Source organism: Nelusetta ayraudi, unplaced genomic scaffold (genome assembly GCF_046127955.1).
Source record: "Nelusetta ayraudi isolate G7.1 ecotype Tasmania unplaced genomic scaffold, CSIRO-AGI_Nayr_v1 ptg000011l, whole genome shotgun sequence".
NCBI classification, from domain to species: Eukaryota; Metazoa; Chordata; class Actinopteri; order Tetraodontiformes; family Monacanthidae; genus Nelusetta; species Nelusetta ayraudi.
In genome coordinates this window covers 9041059-9067500 of record NW_027466061.1, presented here as the reverse complement: position 1 = coordinate 9067500, position 26442 = coordinate 9041059, and the positions used below count along the sequence as shown (strand labels likewise).

General features: G+C 46.7%; 3 protein-coding genes across 5 annotated transcripts; all 3 read right to left on the bottom strand.

The window, feature by feature from the left end:
* Positions 1 to 176: 176 nt before the first annotated feature.
* On the bottom strand, positions 177 to 11012 carry ap1g2 (adaptor related protein complex 1 subunit gamma 2). Its single transcript, XM_076020568.1, has 22 exons — positions 10854 to 11012; positions 10003 to 10207; positions 9472 to 9596; positions 8964 to 9105; positions 8628 to 8724; positions 8411 to 8487; positions 8226 to 8321; positions 8019 to 8099; positions 7219 to 7317; positions 7055 to 7110; positions 6343 to 6456; positions 5843 to 5983; positions 5194 to 5248; positions 4627 to 4749; positions 4129 to 4218; positions 3805 to 3932; positions 3611 to 3715; positions 3072 to 3225; positions 2838 to 3000; positions 2168 to 2322; positions 1477 to 1575; positions 177 to 1373 (listed from the first exon to the last, which is right to left on the bottom strand). The coding sequence occupies exons 2-22, from the start codon at positions 10201 to 10203 to the stop codon at positions 1275 to 1277; spliced, it is 2400 nt and encodes a 799-aa protein (XP_075876683.1). The 5' UTR covers positions 10204 to 10207; positions 10854 to 11012; the 3' UTR covers positions 177 to 1274.
* An 826-nt stretch (positions 11013 to 11838) lies between these two features.
* Positions 11839 to 19438, bottom strand: slc7a8b (solute carrier family 7 member 8b). 3 transcript variants are annotated; one of them, XM_076020570.1, is made up of 12 exons: positions 19242 to 19438; positions 18590 to 18738; positions 17523 to 17727; positions 16999 to 17150; positions 16365 to 16490; positions 14814 to 14967; positions 14568 to 14691; positions 14179 to 14282; positions 13117 to 13213; positions 12874 to 13023; positions 12347 to 12524; positions 11839 to 12256 (listed from the first exon to the last, which is right to left on the bottom strand). In XM_076020570.1, the coding sequence occupies exons 2-12, from the start codon at positions 18732 to 18734 to the stop codon at positions 12144 to 12146; spliced, it is 1548 nt and encodes a 515-aa protein (XP_075876685.1). In that variant the 5' UTR covers positions 18735 to 18738; positions 19242 to 19438; the 3' UTR covers positions 11839 to 12143. The 3 variants fall into 3 exon arrangements, with proteins under 3 accessions (XP_075876685.1, XP_075876684.1, XP_075876686.1); XM_076020569.1 differs by having other exon boundaries at positions 18590 to 18741; positions 19242 to 19437; XM_076020571.1 differs by having other exon boundaries at positions 11839 to 12230; positions 18590 to 18741; positions 19242 to 19436.
* Positions 19439 to 20873: 1435 nt separating this feature from the next.
* prmt5 (protein arginine methyltransferase 5) lies at positions 20874 to 26334 on the bottom strand. The gene is made up of 16 exons (XM_076020565.1): positions 26148 to 26334; positions 25691 to 25809; positions 25199 to 25284; positions 24967 to 25101; positions 24771 to 24883; positions 24590 to 24639; positions 24317 to 24480; positions 24048 to 24209; positions 23811 to 23888; positions 23598 to 23656; positions 23301 to 23423; positions 22965 to 23140; positions 22633 to 22836; positions 22442 to 22552; positions 22293 to 22357; positions 20874 to 22096 (listed from the first exon to the last, which is right to left on the bottom strand). Exons 1-16 carry the CDS (start codon positions 26243 to 26245, stop codon positions 21944 to 21946), a joined length of 1896 nt encoding a protein of 631 aa, XP_075876680.1. The 5' UTR covers positions 26246 to 26334; the 3' UTR covers positions 20874 to 21943.
* Between the last annotated feature and the right edge of the window lie 108 nt (positions 26335 to 26442).

Sequence of the window (26442 nt, the reverse complement as noted above, 5' to 3'; positions counted from 1 at the left end):
AACTGTAAACAGGAGGTTTAAACACAGCAGGTGAAATCATGGTCTGGTCTCCTTCTTTACAGCAGAGGCCTTGATATGAAACGGGTAAAGGTTGCACTGAAACTGTGGCTCACACCCTGCAACCAGAGTGCTCAACCATCCCCAGGCATTAAATCTTTTGAAAATTAGCTGATACATAAGATTTCAAATTGTGCTTTTAGTCAGTATGAAAAATATACATATGACAGACAGTGACATGCTTTACAGCCTCTGCAAACCACAGACTGAGGAGGTAATGGACACGATATACAAGTGAGGGAACATTTGAATGACAAATTGGATTTGAAAATAATTTCTTGGCTTTAAACAACTGTTAATACATGATGAGATGTCAGTTCTTGAGAGAATTAAAGGCACAGAAAATGTACATGGGGTGAATATTAAGTGTTATACGTTCTTCTGATTGAAAATCGTTTAAAAAAAACAACAAAATATAAGATCATTCACATGGTAGTGTTGAAAATCTCAAGTCTTCAAACTTGTGGATTAGAGCTTCAATGTTTAGCTGCTCTTGTGTGTTGTACTATTATTCAAGTTTGAGAAGACAAAATAAATCTTGAGCTAGAAGGTAAAAGTGTTTTACACAGGAAATAAAATGTAAAAGGCCCCACATTATGTCCACCGTCAGATTCTATCTTGGGTTCCAGTGGGACAGCCTCAAATCAAGCTCTTCAGCAAACACCATACTTAGCCCTCTGTTTACAGCCTTACTAAACCTTCCCATTGCTTAGAAGAGGACAAAAGTGAGGCAGCCTTGGTGTCTCAATGGGCAGAGCCAACACCTGGCTGGAGGTACTGCCACTTATCTGGGATGTGTGTCTGCTCTTTGTGACATCACAGCAAGTAGGCAGAAAAATAGCCAACAGTCAGTGTTAAACACACTGAATAAATGAATTTTGTACAAGATGGGACATAGAGGAGTAAAACTGGAGCAGTGCGGGGAGAAATCTGATCCAGTGGCTCAATAAATACGAAGTGAACCGTCAACTGGAATCAACATCAGTCGTTCTGAAACATGAGTGGTGCGGCAAACTTCACACTTCACCATGACAGCGTCATACTGTTAAATCTTGCACCGTCAGTCAGCGTCCGAGTGAGGAGACTATTGTGCAAGTTCACGTGTGTGTGTGTGTGTGTGTGTGTGTGTGTGTGGCTGTTTTCCTCTCTGACAACGAGGTCAGCAGCCGGTGCTGCAGAGCAAGAGTGCGAGAGTCAGCGGGTGGCGCCGTCTGCCGTCAGTAGCCGAGTCCGGGGAAGGAGTCCACCTGGATGGTGTCCTGGAAGGCCGCCCCCAGCCTGCTGTAGGACAGACGCACTCTCATCTTCAGGTTCACCTGCAGTGGAGGAGAAGGATTCAGAGGACGGTGGCGAATCCTGTCTTCCGCAGGAAAACTAAGCGTTTGGGTCACGCTCAGGAGACTCGCGTGGCCGACCGACCTTGTTTGGGTTGCTCAGGACGACCATCTGTGTCACTTTAGCCGCGCCTCTGGCTGGAAGAGAGTCCCCGCTGGGGGCCCTCATGTGTAACTGGACACTCTGGAGGGAGATCAAACGGCTCAGAGCACCGAGACAAAAAGGAAACGCCTCCGCTGTGAACAACGGGCTCTAAAACGGACTTCCAATGGCCGACGGAGGCAAAGAGAAATGTTGACGTGAAAAACAGACGGTCCCCCGCGCCGCAATTCCACCTTCGCTGGCCAGAATCAAGACCGTAGAGCCACGTAGCCTTGAAACAAAAGTAGTTTGGATGGGTTTCTAAGCGCAGCCTTGTGCGGTTACTATGTAAATGAAAAACACAGTACTAAATGCGACAGTGCCCACCCCAGTGCACTCATTCCCTCTGCTCAGCTTGCTCAGCTCAGTTAATATTGCACCGGCTTCCCTTCGCACGAGAGCCAAACAACTCTCTCGACCCTTTTAAATCTTTGATAGAATTCATTTGTGCCACGAGAGGCTTCTGGCTTGAGATTTCAAAGAAGTGGGGTAGCTACTGTGACTAGGAAAGTGTCAAGGCAGCAGAGTTTGGTCAGGGGAAGCACAAGGTTATAATGGCGGCGGTGGAGCGGGTGGAGGACGCCTGCTCGCTGCCTGCTGACGTGACTGTTTGGTGACGGACGGAGAGACGAACCTTGGGAACGGCCGCCTGCAGGGTGAAGCCGCTGACGTCCGAGTCGCCGAGGTTGGAGGCCGTTAACGTGACTGTCAGGCTGGAGTCCGACTGTTTGTCACAGCTGAGTGTCAAAGTCACAGCGTCTTTATCGTAGACCTGCACCTCAGCGGGCGCTGCTGGGAGCAGAGATTATGAAGCGCTGCGTTAGTTTGACGACAACACTGCGGAGGGGAAACAAACAAACAAACAAAGACGCCACATGCCGGGAGATGATAGAATTTGAATTGAAAATCTAATTATTTTGTAGTGAGTAGTGCACAAAGCAACGTCTTCTGTCAGCCCGAATGACTGTAAAAGCTGTAAGAGGAGTAATAACCACCGCTTTCAGATCGCCCCCTAATGGCTGGCTGCAGTAAAGGTAACAACAAAACTCAATCGTCTGTTTTTAGTCTCGAGAGCTTTAACCAAAGTAAAATAAAGAACAAGGCCATGAATCAAATTCTGTTCAGACTGTTCAGAAGAATCCTTGTTTCATAAAAAGCAAACTCGCAGATTAATTGTTACTTCGTCATAGTGTAAGCTGATTTTTTTTTCTTCTTTCTGTTAAGCTCAGGTCTCATCCGCCAAACACATCTCTACCCCTAGCTCTACATCAACGTGCACATGCGGCGATGCGGATATGTGAGACCTGGATTAAGAGGGACGGGGTCCACGCCGCCCAGCAGGTCCAGGAGGTCGCTGCCCGCCGTGACAGTGGTGTTGGTGGACTCGCCAGGAGCCGAGTGTCCTGCAGCTGAGCTGGGCTTCAGAGCCTCATCAGAGCCCCCCAGCAGGTCCAACAGGTCACAAACCTGAACAGGGGGCACAGAATGAAGGACCACTCTTGACAGTGCGACCTCTGGTGGACGCACACGAGAGGTACCTGGCTGGCAGGTTGCAGCATCGGCAGCAGCAGCTGCTCCCCCTGCTGGTCTCTGGCGGGCAGGTTCTCCTTGGCGAACGCCGCCGTCAACTCGCCGTTGGTGTGGCCAGAGGGGGTCTTCTCTATGACCGGCATCCTCTCCAGCACTGCAGCTCTGAACACGGAGGGGATTTCACAGCATAATTACACAAGCACAAGAAAGACAAGAAGGACAAGAAAAAGAAGAAGAAGGAGAAGAAGGACAGGAAGAACAACAAAAAGGACAAGAAGAAGGACATGAAGAAGAAGACCTTCCATCCCAGAAGCTCTGAACAGAGAAGGGATTTCACAGCATTACAAAAGAGAAGAACAAGGAGAAGAAGGACAAGAAGAAAAAGAAGAACAAAAGAACACCGTGAAGAAGAAAAAGAAGAAGAGACAAGAACTCACACACTTTACAGTACTTAACATGAGCGCTAATCTTCAAATAAAATAAATGTTTTTCTTTGTTGTTTGTGCAGTGAACACATGAGCATCTGCCTGCATGCCTGCCTGCCTACCTCATGTGGTCATATTTTTTGAACAGAGCGTTGTATTCAACCGCCCTCTGCTGGAGCTCCACGTCTATGCAGCTGCCGTAGATGCTGACGATGCTCCTGATGCGACTGACGGGTGAACAAAAAAAGGCTGTAACACCGCACAAGGCTGCAAACGAACACAAAGCGCTGCGTTTTTGGGCGGCAGAATCCCTCACTCCACGTTGTCGATGATGCGCGTGCTCAGCTTCATGGTGGCAGTGAGGGCAAAGCCTCTGGTCGCCGGCGACGACATGTGAGACTGCAGGACGGTCTCCAAGGCATCCAGGACATCGTCCTCGCTGACCTGGCAGAGAGAAAAGTCTGTTCTAATATCCAGAAACACCCTTAAGGAAAAACAAAACTCAAACTAAATCTGTTCTTCTGTTGCCTCATCAGTTTCTTGTTCTGGTTCAATCCAGAAGCTTTTCCAGCATGCACAAATCTAAGCTTTAACTGCCTCTAATCATCAATTGACAGTGTCGTCTTGGTGCTTCTTGTACCTGAATAGGTTCCGTTTCCTGGCAGTCGCCTCTCAGCAGCAGGTCTCCGTACTCCCCTATACACCAGCAGGCCACCTGCACCAGGGATTGCTGCACAGACAAACGTGACCAATTCATTTTTAAACCACTGAGAGATTTGCTGGTGTTTCAAGGACGTCAGCGCCTTTCCCATCTCTCTTTTCCCCCTCTTTGTGAACAGACTGGAGGTTAATGTGGTGGAAGACGGGCGCACACTGCAGATGAGTTCATGGCTGCTCGTCTGACCGCGTTCCAAAAATAAACCTGGTTGCATCAGCTACTTTCAGACTGAAAGCTTAGCAAATCCAGCCGCCACGGGAATGTGTGGCGTGCGTGGTGCTCTTTTGTGACATTTTTAGTGAATTCCAAAAGGGGAAAAGTCATTTAAAATGAATCTTTATGACTAAATTAAAGATGGCTTTTCACGGAATGTCCTTAATGTAACCCTCTAGAGGCGGATGAGAGGCGAGAGAAACACACCTGGGAGATGTCAGTGACCAGCGCCCGGTACAGCTTGTGGACGGTGTAACAGTGCAGCTCGGAGGCGTTGGTGATCAGCTGGATCAGGTTGGGCACCGTTTCGTCCCTCACGTCACCCCCTGCCTGGCGGAGCAGGAGGACACCAGTCAGACACGCATGGCGGCACGCTGCGTTAGCGCCACAGCTGACGGCCAGGATTCGCTGCGAGGCCTCATCCAGCACAGCTTTCACCAACATAGATTAAACTCAAATTTGCCCCTGCAATGCTCCCTGTTAATTTTGGATTCCTGAGGATTAGATTAAATGTGAGCTTGGAATGGAGCACAGGCTACAAAAAAAGGGGGATGTGCCACAATACAAACTAGTGGGCGTGTAATTGCAAGCCCAAGACCTGAGGCCGCGTGTATGAAAGTGGATTTACTGTCCAGCTTAAAAATAACACGCATCCATGGTTTAACTTCATCCACGCAGCCGCAGGTGTGTGCATGGAGACAGAGTGTGCATGTGGGGCCAGTCAGCAGGGAGTGAGGCGGGGGCAGCGGGGTGTGAGGCTCGTTGTGTATTTACCGTGGTGAGGACATGCAGGATGGTGTCAATGTGCCAGCGCTGGGAGGGTGCATACCTGACACACACACACACACACACACACACACACACACACACACACACACACACACACACACACACACACACACACACACACACACACACACACACACACACAGGTTTAAAAGTGAGTCAAGCTTCGTTCGCACACGCACACACAGAATACACACACGTGGGTATTTTTTAAAAAGTAATGTTTTCTCTCTCGTCCACAAAGCAAACAGGTTTTTAGGTCTCTAAAATTTACGCTTGAACTCTGCGTGTAATATTTGTACATGACTCATGAGTATCTTCTGAAGACGCTGTGAAGAAATGGAAGGCAGAACCACAACTGCTGCTCTAAGTGCGACGTATCCAGATGAACATCACCTGCTCTGCCGCTACACCAAGGCCTCAGATGGCTTTCCTGCATTTTATTCAATTTTAAATTGATTCTGTGGCGTGCTCGTCGTCGCCGCCTGACAGCCTAAACACGTAGTTGGATGTGGACGACGCTATTCCTCCGTATTTCTGACAAGACTTGCTTGTGTTTGGACAAGACAAGAGCAAACGCGACCAGGGCGGTGATTATTAAATTCTTCCGCAGACGTTTCACGCCTCTTCTCGTCACCTCTCTGCAGCGATGAAGATGCCACTGGTGGCCTGCGACCTGAGATCAGGCGGACAGGAGGAGAGGAAGACCAGCAGCTCCTTCATCATGGAGCGGATGTTGGAGGCCGTCACCAGCGCCAGGGAGAGATCCAGCGCGCGGCTGCAGAGACGGGACAGGGAGCGGTGAGGTCAGTCGCCCTGCATTCACTGACACAGTCTGACGGATGCAGGCCGACATTAATAACACACAACAAGAAATCATTCGACATGTTCCTTTTTTTTATCATCCCCTTTGAATGTTTTGCTACAATTTTGTTCTAATGTAGCAATGGTTAGATTAGATTACTGTGAAAATCATCTATGATGCATTTTAAAATCATAAAAAAAAAGTACTGAAAATCAAAATTTTCTTACATATTATTACTATTTAATCAAAAAATATTTCATCCCTAAACTTCAGCACATCTGTCAGCTTTACTGAATGTCTGTGTGTTCAAACAGCTGCGCGGTCGACAGTACCGCTTGACGGAGGCGTCCTGGTCCTTCAGGCAGTCCACGATGGTTCCCCGATGGCGCTGCACGGCGTTGTGGTCCGTCGCTACGATCTTCTGAAGCGAGGTCATGGCGATGTAGCTGGACACAGAGGGGCCGCAGACGGACATGAAGACATCGTTCAACCACGCAGACGCCTGCTGCAGAAAACTTTCTGCCGGCCGTCAGGATTGAACGGCGGCGCTTTAGAAGGTAACCTTTTGTCACGGCGGCGTGGCAGAGTAGATAAATAATTCAGCCGCTCCACCTGGAACGCCTCGTGCACTGATCAATATTCAAGCGAGTGCAGGAGAGACGTGATCAGCCTCGCAGGGAGAAACCAGTCCCTTATTACTGTCACAATGAAATCCATGGTGCTGACAGGTAAAAACCAGACGGGCCTGCACCGCCATGCAGCCGCCGCGGAGATAAAAAGGCAATGCCCGCGCTAAAAATAGCAACGTAGCGAAACCTAGAGAAACCTGTTCGACGCCTGAAAAATGGCAAGCAAATAAAGACATGAGCGTTAACAGACAGAGAGCAACCTTCCGCTGAGGCTCTGGTGGAATGTTTCCAGGGAGGCTTGATTAGTGAGCTCAGGCTGACAACAGTCTGTCTGGAGGGACGTCATTCTGGCCGCCTCACCTACAAAACGACAGTGTGGGAAAAAGAAGAGGTTGGAAAGGAGAGCGGCACTGACCGAATGTTCCTGTCGTTGTTCAGCAGAAACCTTCCCAGGATGTTCACAGCCAGAACCTGCGGCGCAGAAGACAATCGTTAACAGCCACCGGAATAGTACTTTTTTTTTAAGGTTTGGAGTTTATGCTGGCGGACGGGGTTTGCACCACGTGTCTGATGGCTCACCCTGAGGCCGCTCTCTGACTTGATGTCCAGCACGGTGAGGACGGTCTCGTACAGCACGGCGTTGCCCACCGTCTTTGTGCTGTCAGTGTTGGTCGCCACCTGGGGGACGGAGGGGGGGAAGGTTTTGTCAGTCACAACTGTTGGAGTGGAGATACGGTTGGTGCGGTGGTTAGCGCTGCTGCCTCACAGCAAGAAGGCCGTGGGTTCAAATCCATGTGTGTGCGTGTGTGTGTGTCTTTCTTTCTATGTGGCTCTGGGATGAACTGGTGACTTGTCCAGGGTGTAACCCTGACTGCCCTGTGTCGGCTGGGAAAGGGTGCAGGTGCAGGAAGAAGCAGGTCTAGAAAATAAATGAATAGACTAAGTTTTTACTAATGCTAAATTAATTGAGCCGTTTTCCAACGATGACCTGTCTGTTTCTCTGAAATTCAGCCCTGCTTTGTGAAAAATTGTGGTATTTTTAATATCAGTATTTTTAATTTTTTCTAACTTAATTCTAATAAATAATTACGCAAAGCCGCTCCACTGAAATCCAGGATAAAAAGTAATTTAAAATGTAATCTAATCTAATAGCAATCTAAAAAAGAATATGAAAAGAGTATGACAATAACAAATACTGAGTGAGTTTATACTGTATCCTCCAGTGAAAAATCACAGTTGCAAATTGGAAATTTTGGTTCTAAAAGCTCTGGTTGGTTTCAGATCACATAGACAATGGAATTTCCGTCAAGGAAACATTTCACTTCCACAAAATGTAACCAAAATATTTCAATCTTCAGTTTTAAAAGTTGGCAGCTGACCTGAGCGAGCAGGTCGTTCATGGCGTCGCTGGCTGTCTCGTTGTTGTGGCCGAGGATCCTCAGCAGCCTCAAAACGCGCACCTGAGTGCAGAGGCAACGCAGAGTGAAACGGCAGTTTCAATGCAAAGATTCAGAGTGTTGGGACACCGTCGTGGCGGCTCTGCGCGGGAGGGGAGCGAAGCGGCTGCAGGGTTGAGGCCGACTGACCTGCAGGAAGGGGTCACTGACTCCCGACACGTCGTGCTCCGGAGAATAACCCGAGACTACCAGACTCTTCATGATGTGAATCAGATCCGGAACGGCCTGAGAAACACACAGAACACAGAGGGAGAGCGTAAGCAGGCACAAGAGTACTTACTGAGAAAATAAAGGTGTGTGTGTGTGTGTGTTACCTTTCTGAAGCGCTCGAGTGTCTCTGGACTCCGCTCACACAGCTCTGTGATGAGAACCACGGCACCGTGCAACACGCCTGCAGATGAACACACAGAGGAATCACAAACATTTGTTTAATTTTTTTAAGTCATAAAAATAACAACAGCAAAAATATGACTCAGAGCACAGGCGTGCTGTGAAAAAGGGAACTCAAACTCAAAAGGGAACTCGACTAACCATGGTTCTTCTCAGAGAGGAGGGATCGAGCTGCGGGAGCAAACAGCTCACCGAGATCCTGGACTTTTCTCACAATGTGAACAGCACACAGGGCAGCCTGGAACGAGCAGGGGGACATGGGTTCAGGACCTTATGTCACAGTATTACATGGCTTTATTCATCAATGTTATTCTAGTATAATGTTATCATATAGCAAATGCTTCAAACAAGGTCAACAAAGTAACACTAGATAAAGATGAGGCAACATTACATCTGATCTCTATCAATATGTTTTGTTCCATGTTGCTGAAAGACTGGGGAGGAAAAGCAGGACGAGGAGGCGGAAGGAGAGCCCACCTTCTTTTTTATGTAGGAGTTGGAGGCTCGCAGCAGCCGGTCGATCTCCGGCGCCAGATCTCTGCACATCTCTGCTGATCCCATGCAGGCCAGCGTGCACAGAGCCAGAGACTGGACATACTGGTTGCTGTGGAAAAGGTCGCTGGGAAACACACAAAGATGAAAACGCATGGCTGCATTGAAGACTGAAACGTGAACTCCACTCATGTTGTCTGTAAAAAGTTGCTCATCCTTTACGCCTTTTACATGCTCCACTTTTCAGAACGTGTGATAAAATACACCATGCTAGAAACCTACCCTTTGTGATGTCACAAAGAGCAGTGAGACCTGTCTTAGGTCGGTGTCAATATCTCCTGAGACCATCTTGCTATGGATCAGCAAAGTAAGGTTCAACTAAACATCAGTTTTAGCAGGAAGCTGGAAACACAGGGCTAAACCTGTTATTCCCCCAGTCTATAGATGTCTTATAATGGAGTCTTCACACCTTTTTCTCATAAACTGGACTTACTTCTTGATGGAGTTGGTGATGAGCAGGCTGGCGTCCTGCTTCTCATCCAGCAGCATCATGGCTCCCAGGTATCCCACTCGCTTCTCGCTGTAGCGCGGGCTGGCAATCATGCGAACGCACTCCATCTAGGAGGCAACACCAGAACAATGCTCTTTAATTGTGACTACTCCTCCTCTCATGCGACCAAAGACCCTGCAGGGAAAAGTCGCTGCTCCGAGTGAACGAGGTCAAGTGTATTTCTCTGGAGCTGCAGGGATTGACTGGCCCAGTTCTCCTTTTTAAACATTGGGTTAAAATACTGTGAAAATGAAAGACTGTGCTCAAAGGAGCAAAACGCAGGCAGCGGTTTTGTAATTACAGGAAAAGTCCACATGCATACTAAAGATGAACCAATATCCTCCATCTGTATTGTGTGTGTACTTTAAGCTCCAATACACACTGACAAAACCGAAGCAAGGCCAAAGTGGCCTGCGCTCTCCCCCTGGTCAGCCAAGGAAAACCCATGACAGGCATTAGCCAAAGTCCCCTCACCTGACCAAAGTGGGCAGGGTAGCCCAGCATGTGCACATAGAGCAGCTTGGCCAGGTTGTGCGACCGCCCTCCGTTGTCCGACTGTCTGAACTGAGCCCTGATGGCTGCACACTCCCTCTGGATGACGCCTCGCTCCTCACACTGTGTCCGGGCTGAGCGGATGGCCCGGATCATCTCCTGCAGGGGCACTGATGGAGACATGGCTCTGTGTGTGTGTGTGTGTGTGTGTGTGTGTGTGTGTGTGTGTGTGTGTGTGTGTGTTCATAGTATGGCATGTGCATATGAAAACACAGCATTAACAAGGGAGAGAAAGGGGGAAGGTGGTGAGAGAGAGACCAGAAGTGTGCACAGTTTGATTGAACTTCACTTCCTGGTTCTTTAGCGTCTCCAGGTGTGTACGTGTAATTTAAGGATTAGCAAACCTACACACACGCACACCGCGATACTATGACACACTTTTTAAACGCTCAACTCGGTTTTAACTTTAGGTCTAATACTAATTGTTCATACATGTTTGACAGGAGTGGGTCGTTCCTGGGACGCTCTGGGGGAAGCACCTTTATTAATGGAAAGTTATCACTAATTGACGCCTCGTGCCGCACCTGAATTAGACCCTGGAGTAACTACAATACATGTTACCAAGTTCTCCGACTCTCGGGTTAGCGTGGCTCTCCCTCTGATGGCTGATGATGCAGGTCAGTGAATCGAGCCAAAGGCTAGCCAACTGCTAACCTTGCAGATGCCGTCAAGAGCTCGGACACTCAGACCGTCTAGCTTAAGAGCTAGCCGAGTTAGCATCGTGATCCGTTCGTGTGATTTTATTATAGAGTTGGCAGGACGTTAGAACCCACCTTTGCGCCGTGCCGACAGTCCCCGGTGTTCTAAAGAGTGAACTGGCTCAAACGACCCACCTCCCGGTTCGCGGCAGCAATCGGTCGGATGACAATCCACCGTGTGTCCATTTGCCCATTAGACTAGCGAAAATGTTGAAAGACTTCCGGTCACGACGTCTTCAAAATAAAACGTGTCGTTGTTGTCGCTGAAGATAAAGCACTAATAAGTACGACGGAATGAGGACACCACTCAATTAGAGGAGAGGGAAGACAGGACTATCTGGCTGCTAAGGAATTTGTGTCTTCTTTTTCTTAGCTTTATCATCATTATTAATGATATAACTACTGGGACTAGTTATAAACAACCACTCGTGTGTGTGTGTGTGTGTGTGTGTGTGTGTGTGTGTGTGTGTGTGTGTGTGTGTGTGTGAAAACAACATTATATTAAATCATTTGATACAGAATAATATGTGTTAAGAGTGGCTCATTGCAATACATTTCAGGACACTAAAAACTACAGTTTCTGCTGAAGGTTCTCCATTGCAATACTCTTGTGCTCTTTAGACACATTTTAAGCAATGCAGTCGCTTAGTTTAAGCCCCTAATTAATCCCCCGCCTTGAAACACTCACATTACTTTATTTTTCGTTTTATATTTCTAGAAGCAATAATCTTAAATCATTTTTGCTTGGGTTTCCGTACTTTTGTATTATTTTTGAAAGGTTACCATCTAAGTTCCGGCCTCATTAATTGTGACGTGACGCTAGCCCGAGTTTGTCAAAGCCGACTACGATTTCCGCAATTCGATCGCCCGTTACGCTTTGACTCCGCCCCGCGTATGCGTCAGGCGTTCCAACAGGTGGATCTAACGAACAGCTGTATGATACAAGGCATCCACATATTTCTGGTCGTGTCATAAGTATCTTACATTTTTTTGAGGGGAAACAGAAAAAAATATAAAAAAAATCGAATATTCACACCACCACAACAACACATTCAGCAAATCCTTTAAAATTATTATTTATTATTACAACTTGGGATGTAAACATTTGTGTATTCATGAGATTAAAAAAAAAAATCATACAACCTTGGAAAATTTCCCATTTCAAGCAATAGAACTATAACAAATACAAAATTGCATCTTAAAATATTTTCCCACAAATTCCCTAATCCAAAAATGTCCATTTTGTTTGAAAGTGTCTGTGACTTGTGGCTGACGAAACCTGCTCCCATTCCAGTGTTAAGAAAACAAGGGGAAGCGTGCGCCAGTACCGTGTTGCCTGCAACACCCGTGTTTGGTGGTTCATGTTTAAGAAGTTGTTTCTTGGTTTTCTTCATGGTCCTTAGCGTCATCGTTCACACTCTCATCTGCAACTGGGTAAACCACTGAGCAGATCTTTTGGCAAAAATGAGTCAATCTAGCTGAAAAATGAAGGATAAAAACAGAGAACCAGCTGTAACTGAAATTAAGGTTTAAGAGACTTCACTTGTAAAGGCATCATTTTGTCTCACCCATGGCTCTATCACAACACTTTGGCTTGTTTTCCCAGTACACTCCCAGATAGTAAACTGGGACGCCCGTCAGCAGAATGGCCAGTCCAACACCGCAGACCACAGGCTCCGAGTAGAAGGAGAAGACCAGCAGGAAACCCCAGAAGAGCAGGTAGATCACTGGCCAGACCAGGCTCACCTGTAGAGGGAGGAGTTGGTGTTGGAAAAGACATTACTTTTTTATTTTTCCCTTTAATTTTTAATCCTCGACCCCAGTGGAGAAGCCAAGCGCAATTAATTATCCAAGAAAACTACACAAAACAGCATAGTTAGCCCTCTTCTTGCAGCCTTCTGTTAAAAATGGTGCTTTGTTGGACCGTCAAGTGTTTGGAAGGAAACAAAAACAACATTTCTGGAAAGTTCACTGAACTGCGAGACTGCGACAGGTTATTGTTTCAGCATTGGTTGAGTTTTGCGCAGTTCAGGACTTTTAAGACAAGGTTAATTGATAAAGGGTTTGAGAGGTGCTGAAGTGTTGTAGTCTGCACCTTGATAGGTCGATGCATGTTGGGCTTTTTGACACGGAGAACAATCTGCCCAGCAACAGTGACCCCGTAGAACAGGTAGTTGATGAAACCAACATAGTTGATGAGGGTGTAGATGTCGCTGGTGCACAGCATCATCAGGGTGGAGACCAACTAAAAATAAAAAAAAGTCAAAAAGAGTAAACTTTGTAATTGTTTCCCAACACAGCAGGGCCAGATAGCAGCCAGTGGGCTTGTGAGACTCACAGTGAACAGCAAGGCCGGGATGGGAGTGCAGCGTCTGACGTGAATCATGGCCAACAGACGGGGGAGGTGTCCTTCCCTCGCTCCAGCCAAGAACAGCCTGAAAGACGGGGAGCCATGACGGTTAGAGTCCTGAGAGAAGAGCCAGCTGGTGTTCAGCTGGAAAACAGCTCAAGAGATAATGGAAGCGCCAGTGCAGCAGCAGGCTGCAGGGGTGGTGGGCAAAGAAAAACAAGCAGAAATGCAAGAAATGCACAGCGAGAATGGTGTTGGACAGGAAACTCTAGAGTCTGCAGCAGAGCTCGAATCACAGTTTTAAATTTAGATTTAAAGCTGTCACACGTCCATTTCCAGTCAGTCTTGGAATTCCAATAAACCTGCTTCCTTTCAGCTTAGCTGATGCTAAGGAGACTAGCATGGATGCTGCAGTAGAGGCAGTATTGCGGAATAAGGAGGCATTTATAATTAAACACAAATGTCACAAAAGGCTTTTCGGGTCAAAACGGTGATTTTTAGGTGTTGAAGCATGCAACTTCTTACAGGCTTCAACACAAGTTAATTCACAAAGCAACAGTCCATCATTCCAACGGGAAACCACTAGCTGTGGTAAACTGGCATTTAAATAATGGCATTTGCTTGAATTTAATTGGTTCAATTCTTTTTTTTAATCTTTATGCTTTATCTTTATCAGACAGTATGCGAGAGGAATCCAAAGCGGGAAGATCACAGCACTGGCTGTCTTTGTAACGTGTAACGTGTTAGCAGTGATCAATACGATTTCACAGAAGTAATTGTAAAACACTGACCCACAGAGAATGAATGTGAAATTAGATTTTAGTTTTCTTTAAGGGCATTATTTTTTACTGGCCCCACGGGGCCAGTTTTTAAAGTACGCCCGGGCCACCGGGCCAGTTATATTGTCAACCCCAGCCTCCTCTAAGGGCTCAGGATGCATCAACTGAGTGGGGTCGTCCCACTATGCAAAGACACAAAAGCCAAGAACAATCACCACCACCAAATGAAACAGTATGAGAACAAAGAGGTGGGGGGGAGGGGGGGGTTGACCTTGACGATGTGAAGAGGGAGCCATTGACCCCCCCAAAGGTGGACAGTGCCACTGACATGGACATGATCCATGACATCACTCCCAGCAGTTTCTCTCCAAAGGTCTGGGGGAAACATCCAGAGTGGAGAGAGGAGAGGAGAGGTCAGGGGGAGACTGACAGGAACACAGAAAAACAGGGCATTTCAAAATAAAATGAAAAAAAAAAGCAACTGATTGAGAATGATGAGGCGCATCTGTCCAAGTTATCACACACACACACACACACACACACACACACACACACACACACACACACACACACACACACACACACACACACACACACACACACACACACACACACACACACACACACACACACACACACACACACACACACTTTACTCACCACTGCCACAGCGTTGGAGCTCAGGAGCTCCTGCGGACTCAGTGTTGTGGCGTAGGCCATGTTGGCAAACACATAAACAAATGTGACCACGGGGATGGAGATGAAGATCGCACGTGGCAGATTCCTAAGAGGATGAGTGAGGAGGAGGTTGGAGGCATTATCATGACTTGCAAACCCTGTGGTTTTGCAAAATAACAGAAAAGCTTTTTATACTCCAAGTGTAAAAAGCAGAGAAATTGTGTTTACTTGTGAGGGTCGACCAGCTCCTCTGTGATGTAGTTAAGGAAGTTCCAGCCTCCATAGGCGAAGGAGCCTTGCAGGAAAGACAGTGCGATCAGGCCTGCGTCGTAATCCTTGAAGGTCTGAAAAGCATGCGCCGGCACCAACCAGTAGTAGTGACCTGGGGGACCAAAACAAGGCCACGTTTTAAATTGAAAGAAAGAAAGAAAGAAGCTAATCACACCAGCCTGATTCCAGACTCTTTTCAATGTCTCTATATAAGCAGCAGAGGGCGCCAGATCTCTGTAGTTCCAGATCCGGAGGTCTATAATGCATTTCCTTCTGCCTCTCTTTTCATCCTTCAGATTGCTTTCATTTATCTTCTTCGATCCTGATAGCATTTGAGTGGATTTGTAGATAATTTAAGATGTTATTGACCATAACAATTATATTCACGCAGACGTTATGTCTCATTCAGTCATTTTGCTTCATTAAAAAAAAAACACAAAAAAACAGTTATGATTTTAGCACTTAAACAGAGTGAAAATATGAAATGGAAAAAAGATAATGAATTCCATCGAAAAAAAATATACATATAAGAAGGCTGAGCCTTGAAGCAGTCTGTTCTGTGGGCCATGCAGTCATTGTATATGTGTTGACGTATTTGTGTGTGCGTGTGCATGCGTGTGTTTGTGTGTGTGTTTGTGGGTGGGGATTATGAGTAGGATGAAGAGCTCTGAGGGACCGAAATCCCTTTTTGCTTCCACATTGGGATCAAAAATCCCATGAGAGGCACACAAGAAGGAACCTCTATCGTGATTCGAGCTCTAGTGGTGCCGTTTCAAGAACCCCCCTCTTCCCCTTTAGCTGCAGCAGCATCTGGCCTGCAGACAGTATTTTTCCAGACTGGGGGACTGAAAAATGGAGTGCAGCACAGTAAGGTACACGCGAAGAGCCAATCTGCATATTTATCATGGAACTCTGGTGCAGTGTTTTTCAACCTTTTTTGAGCCATTTTTTTCATTGGAAAAAAAAAAAATCCCATGGCACACCACCAAATATTATAAAATGACACATTTAAGCCTAATAATGAAAATGTAGTCTCTTCATTTATTTATACTCAGGCAGTGTGACACCTTGGCCTGTTTAGATGCACACAAAGCTGATATCCTTGGAGGAATTGAGGGAGGAAATAGGCTCACATTCCTTTTGAAGCACTCCACAATGAAATGTCATTACTTTTTTAGACCAATTAAGTAAAATGTGGATAATTTTTCACAGCACACTTGATGTTATCTTATGGTACACAAGTGTGCTGCGGCACAGTGGTTGAAGAACACTGCTCTAAGGGATTTTACCTCCTCAAACCTCTGGACATTCAGACAAAACCTTGCTTTTTGGATTAAATGCTCACAATTCAGACAAATGCGGCCCAATATTAAACCCATTCACCTAAATAAGAAGCTACTTTGGATAAAAGCAATGCAAGGAGAATAGTCAGAATTAAGAACTAAAATAAAACTGTGGAACAAATGAAAAAGGCAATGAAACACTGAAGAGGGAAGGAGCAAGTCCCACCTTTGCAAACTTGGACGACACCCATGATGATGATGAGGGCCAGGGCTAAAAGCTTGCCAGCGGTGAAGACGTCCTGGATGCGGGTGGCCCAGCGGACGCTGTGGCAGTTCACCCACGTCAACAACACTTAGGGGGAACATTAGAAAGGGTTAATATCATCAGTTAGGCCAGGAATCAGGATAAAAGCAACAATAAAAATCATCATCATCTTTTTGGCTAGCTTATGTTAGCAACTAGCCTGGCTGCAGATCCCTGGCTTCAGATTCAAACGTTGCATTAACCTGGCTGTTCAAAGTCAAAGTGGACAGTCAAGCCTGTGGCCATCGGCGTTGTTGACCCTAGGATCCCCTCAACTGTGATGTAGATTAGAAAGGAAAACAATAACAAAATGGCCACCACATCCTCCATCCACAAATGATGGTGTTGCAAATAGGTGAAAACGTCAGTTTTGAATGTCGTATCCCTTCAGGGATTCCGTCCTTGTAAATTCACTACAAAATATCCCCGTTCAGGACTTTATGGATGCACAAATGAAAAGATTCTTCGCTGGTCTCTGATGTGCTTTCTTTGTGACCTTCACAGCTTGAGGCTGTTGGCAACCGGTGACAGTTCCCAGTTTGGCTGCATGACTCACGCAGGCAGACAGTGGCCAGCAGACGCAGGCTGCTCTCGGGGGGGAGGCACGAGGGGAAGAGCGGCTGCAGCACATAGTTCGCAAAGGTGAGGGCGACCACCGCCTGGCTGGTGGGATAGATGACAAGCACGGCCATCCACAGGCGCAGGAAGCTGCAGGAGGACACCAACAGGGGGCAACAGTACACACACACACACACACACACACACACACACACACACACACACACACACACACACACACACACACACACACACACACACACACACACACACACACACACACACACACACACACACACACACACAACTGGGTCAGTAACACTGTGGGATGCTGGGAATTATAAATTACGCTAGAATTAATTAAGCGCTGAGCCTGTCAGTGGCTGTGGAGGGATGAGCACAGGATTTAGTTACCGTTTTCATTATTATTGAAAAGACTGAGCATGATCAGTTTTCTGGCATGACATGAAAACACGTGCACACACACATGCGCACTGATCAGCAACGTGACAACCTCCTCACCCGGCCAGACCTCCAAAGATGTCCTTCACGTAGGAGTAGTCGCCCCCTGACCTGGGGATGGTGACGCCCAGCTCGGCGTAGCAGAGAGCGCCGATGGCCGTGATGATCCCTGTGCCCAGCCAAACAAAGATGGCCACGCCCACTGAGCTGGCATTCTCCAGGACGCCTCTGGGACTCACAAAGATCCCTGATCCGATGATGTTTCCTAAAGTGAGCAATAGACGGGTTGAGAAAAGAGATACTGACACTGATAATGAGAGTGATGGTGAGAAAAGCATGATGTGCGGCCCACAGGTTGGACTGTGTGTGTGTGTGTGTGTGTGTGTGTGTGTGTGTGTGTGTGTGTGTGTGTGTGTGCATGCACGCACGCACGCATTTCGTTCGACCCCTAAGGAGAAGTAAAAGGCCAGAAGAGTCTTGTCTGAGACAGATTTTAACTTTTACAAGGAGTCAGCTTTATTTTTGACCACAGTAAAGTTGAATGTCTAGAAATGGGTCAGTCAACCTGCCTACCACGCACGCACATGCCGGTGCACACGCAAGCCTGTGAGCTGCACTGTGTGAAGGTTTTCCTTAATTTATCCATAAATCATCCAGTCCCAACCAGCTACTCTTTGTCTGCAGGGGAAGTTGTTACGAAAGATGTATTCTCCGGAGCAGAAGATGCTCATTAGTGGGATTGCGTCTTATTGACTCCAAGCCCAAGCCGGTTTGTTGCACTTAAACATAAAGGTGGTAATTAAAGTGCCCATGCAGAATGGGCAGACACCAAAGGTGTCCTGTAATAAGAAAAAGACAGCATGCTGGTTGTCTCCTGTGTGTTTGCCGTCTGAAAACAAACTAACAAGTAGAGCTAGGAATACAAACTCTGGCTGTGGAAGGTCCAACACAAATTCAGCAGCAAGCAGGAAACACCCTGCACTGCTTTTCATTTAGCACGAGGCTGTTAACACATGGTCAGACCTTTTTTTAATTGGGGATAATTAATAACCTGAGCGTCTAGCTGAAAAGGGAGACGCGTGCAGCAATGTCAGAACAAATTTTACCTACCGCATGGCATAACTTACCGATGATGAATCCACAGGCGCTGACAAGTCCGATCTGCTTCTGCAGCGTCACACCAGCTCCTGCATCCGAGGCAGAGCTGTGTCGCCCAGACAGACTCGCTGCCGCATCACTGGTGCTGCTCCGCTTCCTCGGACCCTCGGCCATCCTCCTGCTAGAGTATATATATACATAAATACACATAGTCATACATACATATACACACATTTATTGTATTTATACATAGATAAACAACACACACACACACACACACACACACACACACACACACACACACACACACACACACACACACACACACACACACACACACACACACACCATTTTAACTTGGCATGTAAATATTTAAATATTCATCAGTTTAAAAATAAATCATACAACCTTTGTAACAACAACTTTCGAGTGCCATTGGTGCCATTAAGTAAGAAAGTATTCTCCGCCGACTCATTCTAGACTAAATGAGAATCCATTTTCTTTATACTCAAATCAGGGCACCAGAGCAACAAATTGAATTTACTATTTCCCAGGGAGCGTTTGAGATAATGACGGCTCGGCATCACCAAGCCAACTCTCAATTAATTCATCAATCAACTGTGACCCGCTGCTGTTGCGAGGCTGTCCGTCAGAAGCGGGCGGCTCGGTGTTTTCACTCACCTTTTCGGAGACTCCTTTTGCTTTAAAATGACTCGTAGTAATCCCCCCGAGTCCAGTGACTCCCCGTTAGGTGACCGACTTCGTGTCTGCTGGCCGCGATGAGCAGCTCCGACAACACAGACGACACAGCTGAAGGCCACAATTAATAGAACAGCTGGTTGCTTTGAGCCAATCGACGGATCCCATATTGTCAACACACCTCAGGACACGCCCTGTTGCCCCCAATGCGAGCGCCTGAAAGGAGGGATTCCCTCGTGTATTTTGCAGGATTTCTATTCATTGACGCACCGACTGTATTTAAGAACAGAAACCCATTAGAAAATAGGTCGATTATTCATTTGAATCGAACTTTGAACATTTAATAAAACAGAAAAAAGAAAAACAATACAGGTGGGTTCCACCTCAGATATAAAATCACATACAGTAAAATGAACACGGAAACACATTTGTACGCTCACTATCAGCCCGGTCCTATATTATCCCAGTCGCTTTCCACGACTCAGCAAAATTCATGTTTGTATGACTTAGCTCCTAGACCATATGAAGAAAAATATCAAATTTAAAAGATTCATTTACAATGAAAGTAAATTAGATATGCATTCTGCAGCCGCAGCATTGATTGATATTTATCAAAATGTCAAAAAGGCCACAGTTGAATATAGTCTGAGGCTGATACTTACAGTCCTATAGCAGCCCACCACAACTGCAGCCTGTAAGATATGTACAGCCAAGCATTTTTGGCCTGATAACATCAGACAGGGTGTGTGTTAGTGGGACAGCACACTCCAGTCAAGAACCAAGGCAAGTCAGAGTGGGTAAACACTCGAGGTGACACTATATCATCCTCAGGAGCAGCCACTTGTCAGCGGACGCTATTTTAGCATTTAGAAATAAGCTTTCCTGGTATTTCAGCATGTGAGGACGCAGAAATACAATTGTTGGCTACACTGTGTGTCTGGCTTCAAATGAAGGAATTCCAGTCGCAGAACACGCATTTAAAAGGTCCCGTTTGACCCGTTTGCTTTATCCTGGACTCAAGAGCCTACCGAAGGCTTTCACCACAGAATCCATCGTAGAAAGCCTTGCAGCACCAACAGCAGAAATTAAAAGAACTGGGAAACAGCATGTCACTTTCTCATTAAATGCTAAAGATCAAGTATGTAGAATTTGGCCTGTTTTACAATTTTTATATTGGTAAACGCTTAATGACACTGCCCATAAATACATTTAGTGTTAAGTTAAGTCTATACTCACAGTTTAATAAAACCAATGTGGTTTTCATATCCATTGAACAGTTCTTACATATATAAAGAATATACAAATAGCAACGGTGTTGCTCCCAGTTGCTGTGGCTGCCATCTTGCACCACCATATTTCTAAGGAAGCCGGTTTGGAAAATCCAGCCCACCTAACAGAGCCTTTCGTATTTAGGGTGAACACTCACGTGCCTAAATAAACCAGCGAAGAAGAAGGTCGATGAGGTATCTAGGTTTGTGTGCGTAGGCCACCGTAGTTCACAGGCAAACTTAGGATAGGGCCGGGGAATCATAGAGCGCTGCAATCTAAAATGTAACCACTTGATGTTGCCGTTTCCTCTCAGAATCTCCAAATATTACACACTTAACATTAAAATATAGTAAAGTATAGTTGTTTATTTTACAGTAGATGCCAAACAACTCAGAAAATGTATGTATAAAAAAGGGCTGGCAATTCAGAAATTACAGCGTTGACTTTATTGACACATTTAGACAAGAAAAGAAAATGTATGAAGAGACAGCCACCCACCCGCCCACCCCACCAACCTTCAAACCCCCAAAAACAAAACAAAACAAAAAAAGACATGGCATGTGACCTGAACATTGTTTTTGACGAGGAGAAGTGGATTTTATCGCTATGGAATGCGAGATTCATAAGGCAACGATCCAACTAGATTAAAGACAGCATGGGAGTGGGACAACAAATAAGAAATTCAATACGTGAAACAAAAAAAAAAATCAATCAATGGCGATGTGTTGGACCTCATAAGAGCCAGTCTCTCAGCAACAACCTTTGTGTACAGGTGTTTTTTCTCATTGCACGCCTGCTCAAAACAGGCCTCAGCACAGAGCGTAAAATCTGATCTACACAACTTTTTATTGCCAGCTCTAAAGTGCCCACTGATGCTACCTAAGGTTGTTTGAGAAGCTAGGCTGCACTTCAGGGGCTTTTCTTCTCTTCCAAAAGCCCTAGGCTGATTCTTCAGACGGCTTATCGGTTTTATTTATTTATTTATTTTGCAGCTTCTCTCTGACCCAGAAGTACTGAAGAGGACGCTGATCAAATTTTCCAGAGAAAGGAACTTCACTGTTTCCTTTCCTATCTCCTTCCACAGAGAGCGCTCCAAACTGTCCATTTATGAAAGGAATGGAGAGGAGATAACGCAATCCCATAATTTCCCGTGGCCCCGGAGAAGTGTACCACTACTGTAATTCACCCCCCCCCCCCCAAAGTTTTAATGAATTCTCTACGTCTTCCAGACATTTTTCTTCAAGGAAAACAGAACAGGAAGACACACGACAGCTTTTTTCCCTCAAAATTATTCTGCAGCAGCCTGAGTGAAAAGTGTAGGTACAAAAGGAACCAGGCTATTTCTGACAACCTTACAGTAATATGCGTGAGTGTGTGTATTTAGGTGTGCTGCTGGATGAGCTATAGTGTGTCTTTCACAGGCCGATGGTGTAGGAGCGCCCTGCCGGGTTGTGGATGGCCGAGCAGGATGGCTCAGTCACCGCCCATTCGTACCACACCTTCTTCCCGTTGTTGCAGCGCCAGAATCGCACAGTGACCTCGTCGTCCCGTGATACACAGATAGGTTGCTGATGGCAAAAGAGAAGGAAAAAAGTGATAAACACATCAAGGCAATTCCATCGCTCCAATCACAAAGAGCTATGTAGCACTGTGAAGAAGTGAAGAAGTGAGGAAGTAAATCAGCAGCTAAAGCTGACATGCCAGGTGAAAGACACTGAACGAAAATAGCTGGAGCAAGTCTTTTTTTCTTTGAGTGAGACTTACTTTAAGAGGGAACAGGATGGGGAACCAAGAGAACATTCCAGGGGAATGCGTGTCTGGTTTTATACCTGCCACACACACACAGCAGAACATGAATACAAAGCTCAAGTCTCAGCACATAAGGAACCTGGCCTTACGAGAAGGTGACGTACTGAGTGTGACATCTTTGTACAGCGTGGTCTCAAAGTAGCCCGCAAAGCCATGGAGCACTGAGTTACAACTCATGGAGAAACGGAGACTCTGATACCGGTTGTTGTTCATGTCTGAAATAGGATCAGGGACAAAATGAAAAGACAAAAAACAAAAAAACAACTCAATCTCACAGCCCAGGTGTTTCTCCTACCTGTCGTTGGGTGTTTGAAGGTGAAGCAGGCTTTGGGTTCGGCCAGCTGGTGGAAGTTGTGCAGACGCACCACATACGGCGTCTCAAAGTGGCACTCAGGGTCCTTGTCTCGTTCCCGGCAGCCGCGCACTTCGTTGTAGAGCTTGGAGGAGGACAGCGGGGCCAAGTAGGACGTGTAGGAACAAGGGATGCTCACGCCGTCCTCTGCACCAAAATGAAAAGTAGAGAGAGAAAGTGAAACAAGGTGAAAAAGAAGCATAGACAGCAATTAAGGGCAAAGACCAGAAGCTGCAACGTGTGCAAAACCGTTCGCTGGGATAAGAGCTCGCTACCTTTCAGGAAGTGCTGCGCTCCGTCCAAGCACTCGGGGGAAAGCTCGTTGTCCCCAAACGACCCCAGCAGCTCGCTGACGATGATGTCGGCCTTCTCGGGCGCCGCCCAGTCCCGCATGTCACAGGACACCACCGTCACCTGATCGCCCCACTCCTCGAAGCGCCAGTTCTCCAACCTGTGCAAGTGCGAGTCGGGCCAAAAGTCGGATTTAAAAATGTTACTCCAGTGCCACATTTCCCACAAGGATGCATCGTCAAGATTCCCACCTACACTTTCCAAATGTACCAACACCCTCCCTCTCATGAAGAGCAACAAAGACGATGTGCTCCACTCACGTGATGACAGCGTTGGGATTTTTCTCCACAGCGTACACCTTCAACTTCCTGCCCGCCATTCTGGCAGCACGTAGCGAGGCGTTGACCAGCGGACCCCGACCCGCTCCCAGAACCATCAGCACCCTGCCAGACACAATCAGAAAAGTTTCAAAATTCTCTCTCTCTCATTTTCATTCCTCGTATTGTTGATTTCTTCTCCACACGAAGGACAATCCCTGTTACCGAGACTAGTAGAAATACTACTACTAGTAGTGTTTCTTCCATATTTTACATGAAGATTTGTGTATAATTACTCACTGTACGTTTGTTTCTTTCTGCTCCTCTGGAACTCGGTCAAGCAGACATTTATACACAGCCTGTAAGCATTAGAAAAGTAATCCTTTCAATCTTACATCAAAAGTTTTAAAAATATTAAACAGATTCTTACAATCTACAAAACCACTTGTCAAAGAAATTAAAATGGGTTTGCTGCTGCTAAATGAGCATCTGCTTGTGCTCTTGTGTTCTTACCTGTTGGTACTGTGAATATTTAATAGGATCCTTTTCGAAAACTTCGTATGTCTGAGATTCTAGGTTGTCCATGAGCGGCTGAGGGGAGCAAAGACACAAAACAAGTCCACCTTCATTTCAATGTTACAAAAAGGAGAGAATTCAACAATTCATGTCTCATTTCTGAAAAAGCGACGTGAATCCAGCAAGTTTTTACTTTTTTAAAATCCTGGCGACGTTAGCAGAACAGAGGCTCACCTGGAGTGGAGACTGCAGGTAGTCTTCGTAGCCCTTGGCAAAGAGCTCGTACGCGTTGGGTGCAGGTCTGTTCTGGTTGAGGTACTCCAGGTACTGCAGGTACGATCGGAAGTCCTTCTCAGTGTGGCGGCTGATTCCTGTGAAAATAAACTGTGCCTCCAACTAGGGGAGGAAAATCACAAACAAACAAACAAAAAGAGTTATGCTATTTGCAATACAACACTGCGACTGACTGGTTGCAAATGAGAGTTGATTCCGTCGATCCATACTTTGAAAAGAGAGAAGACGACATGCTGGTGGGCTTTGGAGAGGACGGGGAAGCCTTTCTTATTGGTAAGAAAGATGCTGGTTGGAAGTATGGCTGCTTTGATGGGTTCACCCAGCCACTTTTCCATCACAGCTTCTGACGGCATGTCGGGTCCAATTTCAACAGCTGCGGGGAAACAAAGACAAAAGAAACTAACCTTTATTGTTCGGTGGACACCGGGGTAATTATTGCTTGTTTTATCCACAGGCTGTTGCTCGATAGCGCGATGTCTTACCGAGACAGATCCTCTTGTTGTAATCACAAAGTGATCTAAACGAGTGCCACCTGAGAGCAGAAGTAAAGATAATAAATCAGCGGTTCAAAGGAAATCAATAGCAACCGTTGCCGCATAAAGACATCGATTGATTTGTTGTGCTGCGTTAACTGTTTCAGGAACAGACTCGTGTGAAGCTCACCAGCCCCAGGTCTTCTCATCGACAGAGAGCTCGTCGACATGAGGGTTGGGCTCATTCTCAATCAGATCTTCTCTCACGTCTTCTGGTGACATGAGGGGAACACGAATCCAGAACTAATGAGGAGACAAAGAGCAACAGGCGTCAAGTAAAATTGATTCGACGGATCCCCGTCTGCGTTTGTGATTCTCGGACTTACATTTGAAGTGTGGTGCCCGGTGTGAATGTGATTCAGCAGCATGCGCGCCAGGTTGGCATTGTTAGGGCCATGTATGGGCATCATGAAGACAGGCAGACCCAAGTAGGCTGAGAAGTTCAGCTCTTGCACCAGGGCCTGGGCAGAGACAAGGTCAGGAGAAGGATGAGCACGACGGCCAGGCAGGCTGACATAAAGACTCGCGGAGAGACAACATCCAGCGTGAGGAACCTACGGCTTCTGCGGTTCTGCGTTCCGTCTCCAGCTCTGAATCGACGTTGATCCATGGCGACAGCTTCCCCACGATGAGCGTATTCCAATCTATGCAAAGCAAACAGGCAGCTTTAGCACCATAATACGAGACTCACTAGTCTCTTAGTTTCCAAAAAACAAATGATCATAATAAGGAATATACACTTTGATAATGATTGTGTGGAATTATATTTTAAATGTGTGTGTGTGTTGTTTTTTGTTTTTTTTAACTACCATTACTTACAGTGTCCTGTAAGTTTGTGACACCACTAGGGGGTTCTTTGCATTACTGTGTGTTCAAGCACAGTGAGTGAGCAAAAAAGGTGATGAATGGAATTTTCTCCTTTCTAGATAATTTACTGATGGCTTTATTCGCGCCTTGACTGTAATGACAGACATGCTCCTGTCGACGGATCGATCCATCCGCATCAGCACCGTCTCCACTGTGAAGATCCAACAGAGCAGAACCACGAACCTCTTCCACACAGCAGCAGGTCAGAGCGGGTCTGGGCGCCGGGTCGGGTCTTGGCGGGCTGGGACTCAAACTCTCTCTTGTACCTCGGGTGGAACAGTGGCATGCACAGGAAATCGAACCTGGTTGGCAGAGACACAAAGCAGGGAGACTGAAACCAACGTGATGCTTCAAGTCGACACAGCGGGGAAGGTTTATTCCTTTTCCTTCCCGTGAAAAATCACTGTCGCACCCCAGTGAGACACTTCGCTACGACGTGAGGCCCAGCGAGCAGAAACAAACCCACCGAGGTTGTCAGGCATCGTTGAGAACGGTGCACGTGCTGGTGGTTTACCGGTGGCTAGCTTAGCAACCATCACGCGTTGGAGCGATGCTAGCGAACCGGCACGTTGCAGCTCTGATCCTGACACGTTCTGTAAAACCACTCGACCGAGCTTACGTAACGCGTCCTCCTCCTTACCCCAGCTTGGCCACCGCGGCCAACGTGTCGGCGATCTCAGGGACACAGCTCAAATCTCTGCCACAGGACACTCTGCTCCCTGTGCTGGCCGACGCCATGATTCTTGCCAGTTGAACGAGGCGGAGTGAAACGGTTTTGATGCTCTGCGTGCCGACGAAACGGACGCCATCTTGGATCCACGAGGAGGCGCACGCCCATTGGCTGACGAAACGAGTCAGACCCAAAATGGCGCTGCGTGGATCTCAGTCGCACTTTTTGGCCTAATTATCGCGATAACCCCATCTACGCGCGTTAG

Excerpts from the sequence above, each read along its gene's own strand:
- slc7a8b (XM_076020570.1), bottom strand. The coding sequence starts at position 18,734 with ATGGCCGAGGGTCCGAGGAAGCGGAGCAGCACCAGTGATGCGGCAGCG. Across the intron at positions 17,728-18,589 it reads CGCCTGTGGATTCATCATCG|GAAACATCATCGGATCAGGG; the intron begins GTAAGTTATGCC and ends TGCTCACTTTAG. Across the intron at positions 17,151-17,522 it reads ATCTTTGGAGGTCTGGCCGG|CTTCCTGCGCCTGTGGATGG; the intron begins GTGAGGAGGTTG and ends GTCCTCCTGCAG.
- ap1g2 (XM_076020568.1), bottom strand. The coding sequence starts at position 10,203 with ATGTCTCCATCAGTGCCCCTGCAGGAGATGATCCGGGCCATCCGCTCA. Across the intron at positions 3,716-3,804 it reads CGCATCATCGACAACGTGGA|TCGCATCAGGAGCATCGTCA; the intron begins GTGAGGGATTCT and ends TTCACCCGTCAG. Across the intron at positions 1,374-1,476 it reads TCCTGAGCAACCCAAACAAG|GTGAACCTGAAGATGAGAGT; the intron begins GTCGGTCGGCCA and ends CCTCCACTGCAG.
- prmt5 (XM_076020565.1), bottom strand. The coding sequence starts at position 26,245 with ATGGCGTCGGCCAGCACAGGGAGCAGAGTGTCCTGTGGCAGAGATTTG. Across the intron at positions 23,889-24,047 it reads ACCTGCAGTCTCCACTCCAG|CCGCTCATGGACAACCTAGA; the intron begins GTGAGCCTCTGT and ends TGCTCCCCTCAG. Across the intron at positions 22,553-22,632 it reads CTTCAAACACCCAACGACAG|ACATGAACAACAACCGGTAT; the intron begins GTAGGAGAAACA and ends ATCCTATTTCAG.